At 47.3% G+C, this 17,644-nt stretch overlaps 1 protein-coding gene across 2 annotated transcripts; it reads right to left on the reverse strand.

The window, feature by feature from the left end:
* Positions 1-9,393: 9,393 nt before the first annotated feature.
* Positions 9,394-17,612, reverse strand: Acr (acrosin). 2 transcript variants are annotated; one of them, XM_048803148.1, is made up of 6 exons: positions 15,236-17,612; positions 14,110-14,316; positions 13,622-13,905; positions 10,593-10,738; positions 9,709-10,016; positions 9,394-9,676 (listed from the first exon to the last, which is right to left on the reverse strand). In XM_048803148.1, the coding sequence occupies exons 1-6, from the start codon at positions 15,310-15,312 to the stop codon at positions 9,436-9,438; spliced, it is 1,263 nt and encodes a 420-aa protein (XP_048659105.1). In that variant the 5' UTR covers positions 15,313-17,612; the 3' UTR covers positions 9,394-9,435. The 2 variants fall into 2 exon arrangements, with proteins under 2 accessions (XP_048659105.1, XP_048659106.1); XM_048803149.1 differs by having other exon boundaries at positions 9,394-10,008.
* Between the last annotated feature and the right edge of the window lie 32 nt (positions 17,613-17,644).

Consider the following 17,644-nt stretch of genomic DNA (forward strand, 5'->3'; position numbering starts at 1 on the left):
AAATTTGGATTCATCAGGGCTTAGTGCTGCGGAAAGGCACATGTGTCCAAAAAATGTACATAAGCCCAAGGTTCTTTGGAAGGATATTCTAATAGGACAATGGAAAGGTCCTGACCCAGTGATTGTCTGGAGTCGGGGGTCTGTTTGTGTGTTTCCACAGGGAGAACAGCAGCCGATTTGGATTCCAGAGAGATTAACCAAAGCGATTTCTAAAGACCAAAAAGAAGATGACTTGGCTCAAATCCATAACAGCTGATATCCTTACATCTGTGACAGTGGTTCTCCCACACCTGGAGGCTAATGAATAATGAACACCATTAAAGCCTATTTCAAATGTAAAAAAAACCTTGGGGCTTGCTTGTGGGAATACTTTCAGACCCATTATGCAAGTTACAGGAAGAAGGATGGAATATCAAAAGAAGAGTCAAGCCCAGGTGGTAACCAGGATGCTTTTTTTCAATATCTATTTTATTATTGCCCTTTCCCACATCATAAAGTTCTATTTTATTTTTTGAGCTCATACAGACCTAGGTTAATGTTTTTCTGATCAGTTCTATTTTTTGAATGTAGAGTTTTTAAACATTACAATGGAGATTTCACCTGTGAAAAGCTACAAGGCCTTTACTATTGTCTTATGTGTTGTATGTTATGTGTGCACACTTGTGTTTTGTGTTGTATGTCTGTATGTGCGTATGTCCATATATCATATATGAGGAGCACTCATGAAAAAATGGATCCAAATTTTTTTTTATTCACGTGATTTAAATGGTTTAATTTAATAATTGGGTAAACAGCTGTTGAGGATTGTTTTAATATGTGAACAAAAAAGGAGGTTAACAGATCTGTTTGTTTACTTTCACCTTTCCTTTTCATTATATCTAATTCTATTGAGGATACTAAATTGTTTAGAAAATTGCTTTCTTTTAGTGCCTGCTGGAATGTTACATAATTTTTTTTTTCATTGCCAGAATTCCTATCTTCATCCCAGTGCCGGTGAAGACAAAGATAAAACCAAACTACAGCTTCTGTGATAGCCATCACAACAAACTGTATAACCTGATGCATCAATGAATAATGTAACTCAACAAGTAATGCTCAATCATGGAGTCAATTTACTTGGAAATGGACATATTGATAGATTCCTTTGCTTTGAACTGCTTGCAGAACTTGCCTGGACTATGTATCACTTGTATGCATTGTGAACTATCTGTTGGTGCAGCGAATTGTGGTAGTGCTGGGGTATCTTTGCTGATGGTGTCATCGGTGGTACAATTTTTCCAAAAGGAACCGTCATTTGGCTTGGTGTCATGGCATTTTGCATCCTCCTCCCTTCTGCTTGCAAAGGCCAAATTTGGGGGCCAACAGAGGTGAGGCAAAGAACCTCTCCCCCCCACACACTGGTGCAAAGGCCTATCCACAGGTGTGGCTGTATGCTGGACCGGTAGTCAATGACGGGTAAGATCCAATTGCAATGGTACCGACCTAAGACAGGAGGCTGACGCCTTGAGGTCAGCTCATCCGATGACGGGTAAGAACCATATGTAGTATTGGACAACCTAAGGCAGGCACGGTCCCTAAGCCACATGCTTGTTGTTTAATTAAACAGAAGGGGGGAGATGCTGAGGGCCACAGCTGAGTCGGAATGGCCCCTGGCATTTTGCCAGAAGTAATGGTTGAGAGGTGAGCCATTAAGATGATGCTGGATTGAAACAGGCTGTGTGCTCAATTGAATATAGACCCCTGCTGTCTGCCTCAGGCGCCCGCTACTTTGGAGTTCTCGCAGGGATTCCTGGGGAGTTGGCGTTGGTTGGTGAAGTTCCGGTGGAGGGAGTTCCGGTTGGTGTGTGGTGTGCCTAGAAGGACCTCGTGGGTGGCATTCGGGGGAGTTCGGAAGTAAAGTTTGTTCCTGCTTGAGTGGCTTGTGATATGTACCCAGCCAGACTGTGGCATGTAAGCTAGATATCAATGTAGCTATAATAAATATATACTAATAAAAACTGAGTGGGCTGGGGCCATGGCTTAGCAGTAGCACACTTGCCTGGCATGTGGCTGGGTTAATACTCAGCACCACATATAAATAAATAAAATAAAGGTCTATCAACAACTAAGAAAATATTTTAAAAAACTGATAGACTTACAAGGACAAATTTACAATTATCTTCAGCAGTTTCATGCCCCTTCTCAATAGTTTACAGAATAAGAGTACAAAAAATGAGTAAGGATATAGAAAATTTGGACACTATTAACCATCCTGAACTAATTGACAGTTATAAAACATTCCACTCACTAATAGAAGAACACATATGTTTTCCCAAGTATACACTGAACATTTACCAAGATAGACCACCACATCCTGTACCAAAAAAAAAAAAAAAGGATTCAAGCCAAAGTGTACCCTGACCACAAGGGGATTAAATTAGAAATCAATAACAGATTCCTATTTGCTAACTAAATGGCATGGTTCTAAATGACACCTGGACCAAATAGGAAATCAAATATGAAATTAGAAAGTATTTTAAGCCAATAAAAAATGGAAACAATAGGGGCTGGGATTGTGGCTCAGTGGTAGAGCGCTCACCTAGGACACGCAGGGCCCTGGGTTCTATCCTCAGCACCACATAAAACTGTATTCTGTTTGGAATACAGATATTATGTCCAACTACAACCAAAGAAATAAATATTTTTTAAAAAATGGAAACAATAGGGCTGGGGTTGTGCTCCGTGGTAGAGCGCTCGCCTAGCACGTTCGAGGCCCTGGGTTCAATCCTTAGCACCACGTAAAAATAAAATAAAAATATTGTATCCAACTACAACTAAAAAATAAATATTTTTTTAAACATGGAAACAATAGGGCTGGGGTTGTGCTCCGTGGTAGAGCGCTCGCCTAGCACGGGCGTGACCCGGGTTTGATTCTCAGCACCACATAAAAATAAAGGCATTGTGTTGTGTCCATCTACCTCTCTCTCTCTCTCTCTCTCTCTCTCTCTCTCTCTCTCTTTCTCTCTTAAAAAATGGAAACAATATACAAAATATGTGGTATGTTATTAAGCAGTGTTTAGGAGAAGTTTACAAAAGAAGAGGTTTCAAATCAATAAGCTCAGCTTTCCCATAAGTAGAACAAATTAAGCCAGGTGTGGTGGCACACGCCTGTAATCCCAGCAGCTGGGGAGGTGGAGGCAGGAGGATCGAGAGTTCAAAGCCAGCCTCAGCAAAAGTGAGGCACTAAGCAACTCAGTAAGTCCCTGTCTCTAAATAAAATACAAAATAGGGTTGAATATGGGGCTCAGTGGTTGAGTGCCCCTGAGTTCAAGCCCCAGTACCAAGAAAAAGAAAAAGAAAAGAAAGAACAAATTAAAGGAAATAAAGATCAAGGAAGATCTCCCAAAGGCCAAAGGTGGAAAACTATGAGCAATGGATTGAATGATATCATATTGGATTATAATCCTACATGTAAAAGAAATACACATAGGTAATCTATACTGATGTGAATGAATTAATGAGAAACACACCTCACCTACAAAGGAATTCCAAGGATATGTGTAGTTGCTACGACCCGTAGCTCACTTCCAAAGAAAAGCCTGTGTTAGGGTGTGGGAGGTCACTATGTGACCAGCGTTTTCCTTCCCTGATCAGTTGAGGCTCTGTTGGTTACTTTGCATGATCTGGCCACATCAAAGTGGCCCTAGATGGCTGCCCCGATGTTGGAAGTCGCAAAATGTGTCTTCATGCTTAGGCGTGCCTTCCTGCAGCAACGTGGGTCAAGCTACACTCACCTGTTCCTTTGTGATATTAACCCCTTGCCCTGTTTGGGATAGAATGTTCCATGGAAACGCCCTTTGTGTGTCCCCTTCTCTTGCTCCGCCTTTGGTTGTGGCCTTCCTAGACGTCAGACAACCTGCTGACAGTGGACATCAGGAAGCTAGACGCAGCCCCCTGAAACCTGACCCTTGCCTTCTTTGAATGACTTCTTCTCTATAAAAGGGTCAGCACGTGCTCACTCTCTCTTTCTGTGGACCCTTAAGGTCAGAGTAGCCATCACAGGACCCCCAAAGAAAAAGGCCTGTCTCTCTCTTGTGTGGTTATTTTGCGCAGCCCAGCTTCCCTGGAGTGACCCTGAGTGTTTTTGTGACCGGGAATGCGACAGTAGGGAAGCAGAGAGGGGCCTGGAAAACAAGGCCCACCAAGTGGCTGGGGCAAAATGGCACTCTGGCTGTGGCCCGTGGTGGCCCTTGGTAGGATGGATAGCAGGGATCTTTCATCTCTGTGGGATTCTTTCCCCCGAGCTCATGATACCAACACAATCCTGGAAAAGTTCAGTCAAATTCAAATTAAGAGACATTCTACAAAATACCTGACAAGTACTGCACCAAACAGCCAAGGTCTGTCCTATAAAAGCAAAGAAAGACTGAAAAACTGTAGCAAACCAGAGGAAACTAAGGACAAATGACAAGTAAAAATGCCATGGTAACCTGGGTTGACCTTGGAACAGACAGAAAGGAAAAGTAATAAAAAGAAAAAACTGGTAAAATCTGAATAGATGCTGCAGCTTGGTTAATAGTCATGAGCGATTTTTTTCAGTATTAGGGACAGAACACTGGGCCACTTGACCACTGAGCTGCATTCCCAGTCCTTGTTAAGTTTTATTTTCAGTCAAGGTCTCACTAGGTTGCTTAGGGCCTTGCTAAGTTGCTGAGGCTGGCTTTGAACTTGAGATCCTTCCTGCCTCAGCCTCCCAAACTGCTTGGATTACAGGCATGTGCCTGGCTTAAATTTTTCATATAAGTAAAATTATATGGTGTTTGTGTTTCTGTGCATAATTGTCTCTCTGTGTTTGTCTTACATTTTTCATATAAGTAAAATTATATGGTATTTGTCTTTCACTTAGCACAATATTCTCCAGGTTCATCCATGCAGTCACAGATGATAAGACTCCCTTCTTTTTCATGGCCACATGGTATTCCTCTGTGTGTGCGCGTGCGCGCATGCTGTGTATGTGTATCACATTTTCTTTATCCACTCATCCGTTGATGGTTAGGTTGATTCCATCTCCTGGTTACTGAACAGTGCTGCAGTGAGCATGGGAGAACAGATATCCATCTGACACACTGATTTCACATCCCTTAAATATTTTCCAAGTGACTGGATTGTACCATTTTAACAGGATTTTTTAATGTAGAAATCAATAAGCTGATTCTAATACTTAAATGGAGTGCAAAGGACCTAGACTAGCCAGACAGTCGTGAAAAAGAACAAAATTGTAAGACAGACATTAACTGGTTTCAAGACTTACTGTAAACTATATACTATATAAGATAAGGCAGAGTGGTACTGGTATCAAGACAAATAGATCAGAGAAACAAAATAGAAAGTCCAAAAATAGAACCATACGTAAATGAACAACTAATTTTGTTCAGAGGTGCAAAGCGATTCAATGGGAAAAGGAGAATCTTTTCAAACTGTAGTGCTGAAACCACTGGATGGCCACATGCAGAAAGGGGGCTTCAACCCACAGTTCACACCAACACGAAAATTAACTCAAAATGGATCATAGACCTCAATGTGAAACCTAAAATTAAATTTCTGGAAGACCATATAGAAGAAAATTTTTGCAGGCTTGGGTTAAGCAAAACTTTCTTCAATTTGATATCAAAAACATGATCCATAAAAGAACAATTTGATTAACTGTACTCCATCAACATTTAAAATTTCTGTTCTTCAAAGGACCTTGTTTAGAGAATTTAAAGACTGTTTAGAGAATTCTCCCCTTGACAGGGAGAGAGATTTTAAAAGCATACGAAGTATTAATGTCATATTCAGCACACAGAAAAACTCAAGACTCAAAAAAAAAAAAAAAACCCACAAAACTCTATAAAATGGTCATAAATATTTTTAAATAGGCAAAAGATTTGACCAGAAACTTTATCAAAGAAGATACTTGGATGGAAATAACCACGTGAGAAGATGCTTAACATTGCCAATCATTAAGTAAATGCAAATTAAAAACACAATGACTATTACTATATACCCATCAGAAGGACTAGAATGAAAAGAAGGACCATACCAAGTGTTGCTGAGGCTGTAGAGGGCCTGGAACTATAACTCTACAGTTTTAGTGGGATACAAAATGTTGAAGAAACTTTGAAAAAATATTTTGGCAGTTTTTGAAAAAAGGTTTAACACACACCTACTATATGATCTGCCATTCTTCACGTAGGCACTTAACCAACAGAATGAAAAAATATATATATAGAAGTCCAAATAAAATGCAAAAGACTTATACATGAATATGAATGTTCATCGCTGCTTTATTGTCATAGCCAAAACTGGAAACAACCCAATATAATAGAAAAACAAATTGTGGTATACTCATACAATGAAACGCTTAACAATAAAAAGGAATAAGTTACTGATACATACTACCACATGAACAAATGTCAAAATGAATGGTGAGTGAAAGAAGGTATATTTAAAAAAAAAAAATAAAAAGTACTTGCTTGAGTTGGGCGAGGTGACATTTTGCCAACGCAATAGATGTTTTAATTTTAAAGATTAGGAGTGAATCTTAGCATCTTAGCAATGTTGGCTAAGATATGGGGAAATGAGCATTCTCAGGCATGGAAGGCTACATGCTTCTGCCAGGAAGAAGTATGGTGCATGAGACCCATCTATAGAACTGAGATGGGCCTGCACAAGCTCACGTGGAAACAACTATTTGCTGGATAGAAAAGGAAGTCACAGAGTACCATGAAGTGGAAACTAGATAGGGGATCGCAGCATGCATCCACCCCTTCATGTGGATGGGATGCTCCAGATGTGAACAAGGACTCCGCATGCTCCACCCAGCCTGTGCGCACGTGTCTGTGTCCTGAGAGTAGGCCCTCTGTCCAGGAAGGAGATCGGGCGCTAGCTAGGGATGACAGGCCAGCGCAAGACTTTCCACTTCACTGAGGGAGGAGAAGTGAATTAGGAGAAAGAGCACCAGGAAAACTCTTCTTGGCCCAAGAAGTCTCCTAAAGAAGAGATGAGTCAGGAGCAGTGTTGCACACCTGTGATCCCAGTTGCTCTGGAGTCTGAGGTGGGAGAATCATGAGTTCAAGGACAGTTTGGGCAACTTAGTGAGACCCATCTCAAAATAAAATCAAAAGGCCTGGGTACATGGTTCAATCTTCAATACCACAATAAAAAAAAAGACCTCTGGATTACAGTACTGTTGCTACTGCAGTCCCTCCCCGACTTGTTCAGAATCCCTCCATGCGTCTGAGCACACCTTGCCCCCTGCTCCACCTGTGAACCCACCTGGTGCTGCATCTGGCTCAGGTACAGGATTGCGCCATCGTGGACGAGGGGAGTCCTGAGCTGCTGCTCTTTGGATCATGTGTCCTGTGGCGTGGACTGTCTTGCTCTGTTAACTGGGCCTTTGCCTTTTGTTTGTTCAGTATTCAGAAGATGGCTAGTGTCTGGTACCAGGTATAAAGACAATATCTGGCTTGAGTCAGGCATGGTGGCACCCACCTGTAATCCCAGCAACTACAGGAGGCTGAGGCAGGAGGCTTGCAAGTTCAAGTCCAGCCTCAGGAACTTAGCACGAGCATGTCTCAAAATACACAGATTTAAAAGGCGGGGGATGAAGCTCAATGGCAAAGCACCCTGGGTTTAATCCCTAAAAAAAAAAATAGAATCTGATTTAGGAGGTTCAGGATATAGTCTGGTGACACAGTACCTGGCTAGCATGCATGAGACCCTGGGTTCAAGCTCCAGCACTGCAAAGAGAGGGACGAGGAAGGAAAAAAAAAAAAAAAATTGCCAACTCCAGTCTTAGCAATGCCAGCTCTTAACCAGAAAGAATTTGGCTTTTGAAACTTAATTCAAACGTTGCAGTGCTACAGAGCTATGGGTCGTTCAGACCAATATGCAAGCCCTCCTATGCAGCTAAAGAATTTCAGGAAAATGGTGACCCCACAGTGCTCCCTGAAAATACAGATGAGAAGCTCATCACCAGGTGGCTCCACGTGACAGCCCACATCCATGAGCATTCAGTGCCAAGCCCTGGTCCCATGCTTCACCCCATCTTTATCCCACAGTCACACACCCTCAGGTGCATCTCCCCATAGGCAGAGAGGGGTTGAGCAGGACTTTGCCAAGCAGAGAAAGGAATTCCAAAGCAGCCTGAGATATCCCTATCCATGTCTGTCCCACAGGCTTTCTCACAGAGGGTGCCCCCACCTGCTGCAACACCTTGCCTCTGCCGTCTGTCTTTACAGCCAGGGCATTAGACATCTTGCAGTTGACATGCACACAAGCAATTTGATGAATGGACATGCAAGTGAATGCCAGAAGCCAGGGTCTTCTTTCACTGGGATCTTCCATCTTTGATAACACAAGTGGTAATATAGCAGTCACATTTTATTTACTCCTTTGACCAAAGAGGGTAGTTGACCTGAGTCCATCAGGATTTCTTTCCCAGGACTTTGCCAACAAATATGAGCAGTTCTGAGGGCTGACCCCAGCCTGGGGACAGTGCAGGTAGGTCTGCCACTCAAGTTGAGCATTTTTAGCCACTCTGAGAAAATTTCAGACTCTAGCCATGCCATGGCTCCTGTTTCTGACATTTACTGTTGGTTCTTTGTGATGTCTTTGCATCCTTATCATTTAAATGACTTTCTGTTCCGTGCAATGGAAGATCTTAAATACCCCTGAATGGTAAGAAAGCCATTCAAAATCCACTCAGGTGCATCCACCAAAAGGTATACCTCTATTCCATTGCTATTCCTGGAAAACTATAGCACATAATTTTCTAGTTTGCCTGAATCCAGGAACAAATTCATTTCGCCAATCAGGAACTTGCACAAGCAATGTTCAGCCAGCCAGTCAACAGAAGCCAATCTGTGTGCTGTACTGGACATTTGCTGTTATGGCTACACAGTTGTGTTGTCCCATGTTCTGAGAGCTCTCTCCACCTGCACAAGCCTCTCTGGCTGTCTCCTGATAGCACCAGGAGAACTTGGCCTCCTTGTGGAAGACTTTGAATTTCGCCTCTTTTTTCCCAGTCAGCTCAGCTCACGCATTTTCAGGGCACGACCCCAGCTGAATTGCATATGCAGAGACGACCCCTTCTAGCCAGTTTCACTAAAGGGTGAGATAAAAACTAAACCTGGCCTGTGGACCCAATCACCTTAATCCAGCACTAGCGTTTAAGATTCAAGACACACAATTCACAGGAATGCATGAGAAGTTCCACCTTGTTGGAGAGTGAAAGGAGGGATGGATCTGATGGAGGTCTGGGTCGGACTGGATGGACAGACAGACAGAAGTCCAGAAAGCATCTCTTCATGTATATATATTTTTTATAAATAAATATATGTTTATTTCATCTTTTTTTTTCCCTCCCCCCTCAGGAGTGAAGAGTTCACCGGGTCTGCTGAAAACAGGGTGGGATCAGGATATGGATCCTGGAAGCTCGATGATCTCGGTGTCATAAGAGGTCTGGGAGCTGGAATAATCCTTCCGCTTCAGGGTCTCTATGAGACGCTGAAGTCGCTCGGCAAAAGAAAGTGTTTGGGGAAGTTTGGTGGAAGGCCTTGGAGGAGATGGCGGAGGAGATGGCGGTGGCGGTGGCGGTGGCGGTGGCGGTGGCGGTGGCGGGTGGGGTGGGGTGGGGCCGGGGTGGGGGCCGGGATCCGGGACGGAGACGAGGCTGGAGTACGGAGTGGAAGGAGGGGAACGGGCCGGGGTGGGCGAGGCTGGTGGAAATACCAAGGACGGTGAGCCGAGGGCGGCCGGGAGCTGGGTCGGGGTGGAGGCCGGGGTCGAGTAGGAGGAGGTGGGGTGGCCGGCTGAATCATGTGCAAGGCGTTCGGACCGATCTTGGAAGCAATCCAGTCCAGGTAGTCCCAGGTGGCCGTGTAGATTCCAGGGCGCTTAGCGCGGGCACAGCCTACCCCCCAGCTCGTGATCCCCACGATAACAAAGGGGCTTTGGTCGTTGTCTCTGCACATGAGAGGCCCGCCGCTGTCCCCCTGCCCAAAGGACACAGAGGTCACTCTCAGCCTGAGCCACTCTCCTTGCCCAGAGGGGTCGTGGGATTCTGGGAGGGCAGTTTCTGCAGCCACATGGTTTCCTGCTGCCAGAAACATAGATGGCTGTGCTGAAATTGGAGACGGTGCCACAGCCTCAGCTAGGATTGAGAACAGCAATGGACGGAAATGGGTTTCCCGCAGTGAGATGAGTGAGGTGTGCGCTCGCAGGTAGATCTGCCTGCACACACCAGCACTTGTGGGTTTGAATGCTTTGAGTTCTGGGAAAGAGGGGAGCATTGTCTTCAGGCACTAGGTTTGGGTGATATGTTCTGATGGCTGAGGTTGGGATCAAGTACTGAATGGGGTGATGAGTTCTCTGTAGGAGTAGCTGGTGGGTGTCACCTCTCATCTTCATTGTGACTGTCAGTGCTGGGAGAGGGACCAGGGAAAGATTCACTAGGGAAGGGCACTAGGCAGGGAGTAGAGGCAGTGGAGCTCAGGGACCCAAAAAGAGGTGTCCTCAGTCCTGAGGAGCCCTGGAGGGACCCAGGAGTCTGGCACCAGGAAGAGGGTTACCTGGCAGGTGTCGATCTTGCCTTCGGGATACCCTGCGCACACGTTGCTTGACGTGACACGCCCATTGTACCACTGGGTCGAGTTACACAGGTCGAGGTCGATGAGGTCCACACGAGCCTCCATCAGTACAGGCGATGGCCTGGGGGCTGCAGCCAGGCCGTGCAGTGGTCAGTGATCAAGGCAGACATGGAGGGAAGCCCTGTCTCCTCCTCCACGGAGCCCCCATCCTTTGTAATGCTCTAGTTAAACCTAGATCCACCAGCCAATGCCCCACCTTTCCTCATACACTCCTGAGGAAATACACAATGAAAGAGCAGCCAGGGACGGAAGTGGGGCACTGTCACCTGGATGAAGAGGGAAAGGAAGGAAGGGTGGATGGGAGTGTATATTAATAGTAGATGAGGGTTAAGGAGGTTAGTTGTAGCATTAACGAAACAACTGGAATCTGCCCAGCACTCACGAGTCACATCCTGTTGTTCCCATTATTGATCCTGTTATTCCCTGGGGCTAGAGTGCCACCTGCCTACGGTGGGAAGTGGTAGCTGTAATCTGCCCAGGATCACTCTTCTCCAGACCCAAGTCTAGAACACACCGTCTGGCTAGGAATCAGCCTTCCTGCTTCTTATTCCTCATCAGGACTTCTCTTTCCAGCAGTGGAGCTGGGCTAATCAGTCCCTCCCCACATGCCTCAGATCTGTTTTGAGGAGACTGTAGGAAGAAGAGAGCTGAATCTGGGTCTCCTTCACAGCTCCGACCCTGTCATGACCTGGGGGTTAGGAAAGGCCTGTCTGTGCAAGCTCACGCAAGCAGCAAGCATGGGGTCAGACGTAGCCCCACCACCAGTGCCTCCGTGCCCCCATCCAGTGCACACAGCAAGACCCCTTCCGTGGCAGCACCACAGCCTTGTGGGCAGATCCAGAAGGTTCGCCGCCCAGGCAGGGAGCAGCCTAGGGAACACAACCATGCAGGCCCAGAGGGTAAGGGAGGAGATGCTGGAGGCATGTACACAGGGATGCACACTCAGCCAGCATTTGTAGATGACTGCTAATGTGTGTTTGCCAGGTGGGATTTTGTTCTTCAATCCCTTCAGCTACCACCATTCCTCCTATTCAAGCAGCAGCAAGGGATTAATATGTGCCCTGCCCTTGGAGTGGTGGCGACACTGAGATGGCAGGTTGTTAGCAGTCAAGATGGCTTTTTAGATCTATGCAGAACCATAGTCCTGAAAGTCATAATCATTGTGAAATGCCCAGTGTCCTAAAACAGAAGAAAGTTTCCTCAATCCCAGCCCCTTGGCTTAAGTAACAAAGGCCAGAAGCCCACAGGAACTCAAAATTCAAGGGAAAGAAGCAACACTCTGGGGTACTCTTTCAGCCCCAAAGAGTTCAAGGATTAGCCAGAACAAGGAAGATTCCGGTGAGTCACAGGAGATTGGAGCCTGAGTGTTTCTTTAAGACTTAAATTTAGGGGATGTTTGAAAAAAAAAAAAAAAACAAAGGAACAAGAGTGCCCCATTAATTTCTGGGGGATTCCAGGACAAAAAGGCCTTGCTTTGACCTCCAAGGTGTGTCTGGGAGCCTACAATTGGATCGCAGATGTGGGGTTGGAGTGAGGACCCCAAGAGCAGCCTTCCAGGGACTAGAAAACCCTTCAAGCCATGGACAGGCCAAAGGGTAGAAAGGAGTGTGATCTAGAATAATGCATGTCCTCACTCTGGACACCATGGCAAAACCGTTAGCATCAGCAGCAGAGACAGGGGTGGGCACACTAGGTCAGAAAGTGATGGTCTCATGTCAGCAACGGCCAGTGAAAATGAGATCAGAGGGATAGGACTGGTAACAAACCCATCAGGAACTAGATCACCCGCTGGAACAAGGGAATAAGAGTAAAAGAAAGAATCTCAAACAAGTTTTAAGCCCCAAGTGGCTGAATTGCTTGAATTAAGAAGCATAAATTTTCTATTATCAAAGAAGAGACTGAGAGCAAGGTTTCTGTGTCACCACCCTAATGTCAGTGGATGAAATTCTACGTGGCTGCTTATGGAAAACTGGAGTGTGGGTCATGCTCAGAGGTCAAGTTCCACTTGGTTGTCCTCTGTCAGAATCTTGCTGTCTACAATTACCCCTGGGACAAAGAGTACCCCTAGGCTTCAAGTACATGGGGAGATGTTGGGCTCAGCATAACCATGGAGTCAGCAATGGCAGTTGCTTTAGATTCCTCCCTGGACCCTCTGCGAGCCCATCTGCAGTGGAAAAAAAGATTCCTGTACTCACTCACCACTCAACTGGTGCCAAGTGGGTCGGGCAGTGTTGGGCAGGTGAGATATTTGGGCCAGAGAAGAGGCTGATAGCTTGCCAAGGCAGAGAAGTCTAGAGAGGCAGCTACCATCATCATGAACAGCAAGGGACCGGGTAGATGGCTCCAAGGTGCCCCAAATGCCGGAATACCCATGACCTGCAGAAAGCCCACCCACTGCCTGCCTGCCTCTAAGGTGACAGAGACAATGTCAAGCAGATCAAATGAAAAGGGTGGAAGTTTGTGCCAGGACTATCCAAGGACAGAGCCAGGAGCCTGCTGCTGCTGGTGGATAAGAGTGACCCTGTCATAGCAGAGGTTGGAGTTGTTCTGCTTGGAGGCCATCATTACACAGAAGCAAAACTAGCCCATGGCCACAAAAGCACATCTAGAATTCTTCTCTAAATGCTGTTTCAGTGTACATTCCTCATTTCCAGAATCTAGCAGGTGGGGCTCCAGGTGCCAGGCAGAGACAGGAACAAAGGCCAGGGTTCTACTTGTGCATGCCATTCGGCCTTCCGCTAGGCAGCCAGTCCTGTGACCTTGGACAGGGGCTCAGTTTCCCTCAGACCCCAGCTTCTTCAGCTGTAAAGGGCACTGTGACAGCCGCTGCCCATGGTACCACGATGGGAACGGAAAGTTGCTCAACTGGGCATCAGTGTATGATCCCTGCCTCTCCAAGCCCACCAATAGAAAGACCGGCATGCCCTCCTCAGAGCCCTTCCCACACTCACCCTTCTCCTTGATGTATCCCCAGCCAGCCACATAGCAGGTCTGGGGAACTTTGGGAGGGCCTGCCTTAAAATTGGGCAGGCAGCCTACCCCAATGAAAGGCCCACATGGAACAGGAGGGGTGACCTTCAAGAGAGCAATGTCGTTCCCCTCGGTCACAATGTTGTATTTTTCGTGGATGATGATTCTCTCCACATATCTCTCCTGCAGAGGATCGTTTACTGGCATGTTTGTCCCATACTCAATTTCCTGTGCTCCAAAAATCAGTCTCCAGTCATAGACTCTTCTGTGGGTACAAAGGTAAAACAATCGTTCTCACAGATGGGTTGACAGAATCCCCTGGGGAGTAACCCTTAGAGCCTTCCCCCAACCAGAGTCCAGTTGCCACTTTGCCGGGGACCCCAGGGAGACCCCGCACAGAGCCCCTGGGGAAGTTCCCTTTCCAAAAAGAGCGTTCTGGAGACCTCCCTCTGGGTGTTCCCGCACGTACTTCTTGTTGTCAAAGCAGTGAGCAGCTGTAAGCACCCAGTGGGAATTCAGCAGGCATCCTCCACACGAGTGGTACCTGCGGTTGTTGTGGGGCTGGGAGACCTGAAGGCTGACCATCCAGGGCCAGGCCCCATTCTGCACAACATGCCCTCCGATCACTCTGGAGCTCCCTTGAGGGTTCTGCCTGAACCGCAGCCCACAGGGGCCACTGAAGAGAGACCGAGACACGATTCACATCAACTGGCACAGCCAGTCCTGGGGAGAGGCAGGGATATGGGGCTGGGGAAGGTGGGAAAGAGCTGTGGGCTTCCAAGAAAAGGGAAACCTGGGGCCCGCAAGAAGCCATCAGCTCCAGGAAGTGGTCTGGGGTCATTTTGGGGTCTTAAGTTATCACAAAATAAGGAAAGAGGGGCCAGAGGCAGGGCTGTGTAGGCCATAGAAGTATGCGAGATCCCCGGGCAGAGTAGGAGGCTAGAGGTGGAATGAGGGGTCTGCAGGTACGAGAGTATAATGGACTGGGGTCTTTAGAGACAATCTCAGGTAGGAGATGAGGTGATTCAGAGAATCTTGGGGCTGTAGTGTCAGGGTTAGATAGCAGCAGGAGGAGAATCCCTGCCAGCAGATACAGTGACCAACAGGCCTAGGGGGAGGCGCACTACGAGCAGTGAGACCCAGAAATGGAAGTTCTGGGAACTGTCACAGGTGGGAAGCCAGTAGTAGTTTGGGAGTTGTTGGCATTGTGGGGCACTTTAGGGGTGAGAGTCTGCAGGTAGATGGAAGTGCTAGAGGCACATGGAGTCAGGCTCATGGGGGACATCTCAGTTGTTCATGGAGGACAGGGCATCCTGAAAGTCAGGACTTGATGTCTGACTGGCAGTGGGGTCAATCACCAGGGGAATTAGGAGCATGGATTTAGGAGCTGAGAGCTCTTTCTTAGGGGAAACTAGAGACAACTCCGGACCCAGGGTCTCTGGGCTGATGGTTCTGGGAGCAAGGAGGGTCTGAGCTGGGTATGTGAGGCCCAGGCACTGCTAAGGCCCCAATTTGGCCCCCTCCCTATCCCTGGACAGAGGAAGTCTGAGCAGGACCTGTTGAGCTTCCCTGACCCAGGAGCCCCTGACACTTACTCACACGTGGAGTTATCTTTGGCGACCACAGACACTGCCAAGACCAGCAGAATGGCAGTTGGCAGCATCTCCACCATACTCCTGCCCCCCCCCCCTGGCTGCAGGCCATGACCTCACAAAGCTCCGTGGCCTCCTGGCCAATCAGCAGGGTAGTCTCCCCCCACCCCAGCAGTAAGCCAGGCAGGCCTCTCGGCTTAACTGATCCATGCTGAAGTGACGCCCCAACTTCCTGACAGGTTACCACTCCACCACCTGGTTCCCTCCACCCGCAAGGCCAAGATCTTCACTGCCAATTACTCTTCCAAGGTCCCACTGTGTGAAAGTTAAGGGTGTGTCTCTTTTCCAGCTGTAACCAGTGCAGACTCAAGCACTGAGGAGCAGTTTGGCCCTGCTGCAACAAGATGGTGCAAGATGTCCGTGGTTAAAAAGAGTCAGGTTCAGAAGATCTGTGGATCCTTATTACCTGGTAGGGAAAACTGCCTTTTCCTTCTCCAAGTACATGCCATCAGTATACTTTTCAAAGAGCCCTTTTGAATTTCCCAAGTTTATGACTACCAAGTCTACTTTCCTGTTCACTGCCAAGTATCACAAGGTCCCCTCCCTGGACATGGAGACCTCCTCTCTGGGAACTAAGTGCAACAAGTGGATCAAAGCCTCACCTTTTCTGATTGTCAGGAGACGGCATCTTGACTATCGGGAAGTGACAAATGTTTATTACATATTCCTGGATGTTCAAATGTTTCCCCGCCCCTGAAAGAGTGTCCGGAGCTCTGATCTGCTGTACCTGCATGTAGAGCACACCTACCTCCTCCACCTCAGTGGAAGTCTTGCCAGCTTATCAGAGGGCAAAGAGATTGTTCCTCTACTAGGAGTGTGACGAGAGCTCCTCTTGTCTACCTATTGGGACATCTCCTTTTCTCTTCCTGAGTGTTGAGTTTGGGGGATTATGGATGATCTTGATTTCTCTCCCTATTTTCTCTACCCAAAGGACATAGTTTCTCATTTCTAAACCTTGCAGGAGGTCACATGCCCCTCAACTGAATGTCCAGCGGATCTCAAATATCAAGGAGTTCTCACCTCTCCCCGTATGTGAGAACATCTCTTTCCTCCACTTCAGGTCCAGAGGCTTAAATCTCCTCCACCAAGAAGTAAGTCTCATCTCCACCACCTAGTTTCATCTTCTCTACCTGAGAGTCAAGAGGTCTTATATCCTCTGCCCAAATGTCTAAAGGTGGCACTTCACTGGGTGAGTGTCCTGAAGTCTCAAGTGTCATAATGAAGTGTCAGGAGCTCTCATTCCATGACCCAACTTCCACAAAGTTTCCTATCCTCTACTTGAGAATAGTCTCATCTTCCCACCTGAATGTCACAGCTTTTATCTCCTTTACCAGAGCATCTCAAGTTCTCCTTTCCAAATTTCTCACATCAGCTCTGGTCTGTCTGTCTAAAGGTCTCACCTCCTCTACTTGACAGTGATGAAATCCTCTATCTCCTATTTGAGGAGATTCATCCAGGGTGTCTGAGTGCCCCCAGGGCAAAGCAGGGAGGATTCTGAGTTCCTGAGGACTCCCTGGCCCTGAAGGAGAAAGTATCTTCCCTCAGGTGTTTGGAGCTTCGAGGTGAAGCCCCACTTCCATACTACCTCTAGCAGGTTTCTCGGCTCTAGTCCTTGAAGACCCTGACCTGTCTTCTGAGGCTTTTGACCTGGGGGAATATTCATCTTCTCCAAACCCTTGGGGAACCAGAGGGGGCAAAGTTGTTTCTATGAAAGACAAGCCCCCCTACCCTTGCTCAGAAGGAAACCAGTCTCTCTGGTCCCTTCTCTCTCTCTGCCGCAGCAGGCCTTCCTTCCCAGGGCCTCTCTCCTGGACTTCCTGGGTCTTCCCTTCTGTATGATGACCAGAGTTTCTAGCCTAAAAATGAGACAAAAAAAAAATTGAAAATGTTGAACATCTGTAATTGTGGGGCTTTGTAAACAAACTGCAAGTCACCAATCCCAGCCTGAAGAGGGACTTTGCCATCACTTCAGAGCCACCAGAACTTCACCTGCCCCCAAGCAGCCTGCAGGGCCTCTGCTTCCGCTGGAGAGCACACTGAAGGCTCCCTCTGCCCTCAGCTTGGATCCTCTTCCCAGGGTCTTTCCGCTTGGCTGGCCAGCTGGCTCCTCCCCCAGCCTCACCACCAACCCCTAACCTGAGTCAGGAGAAAGTCTGTTATGTTCATGCTAGCAGAGGGGCAGAATCCACAGACCCCAGAAACCCCTGCCCTCAGGCATGGCACAGCTCTGAGCCCCGGCTCCTGAGGTCTCTACCCTCCCGCTCAGCAGGACTGTCAACCCACTCAACTCTCTGTTCCTGTTCTCTCTCATCCAGGTGCCCCTCCCCCACACTGTGAGCTGCCCCCCCCCCC

This window comes from Marmota marmota, unplaced genomic scaffold (genome assembly GCF_001458135.2).
Source record: "Marmota marmota marmota unplaced genomic scaffold, marMar, whole genome shotgun sequence".
In the NCBI taxonomy this organism is placed as follows: Eukaryota; Metazoa; Chordata; class Mammalia; order Rodentia; family Sciuridae; genus Marmota; species Marmota marmota.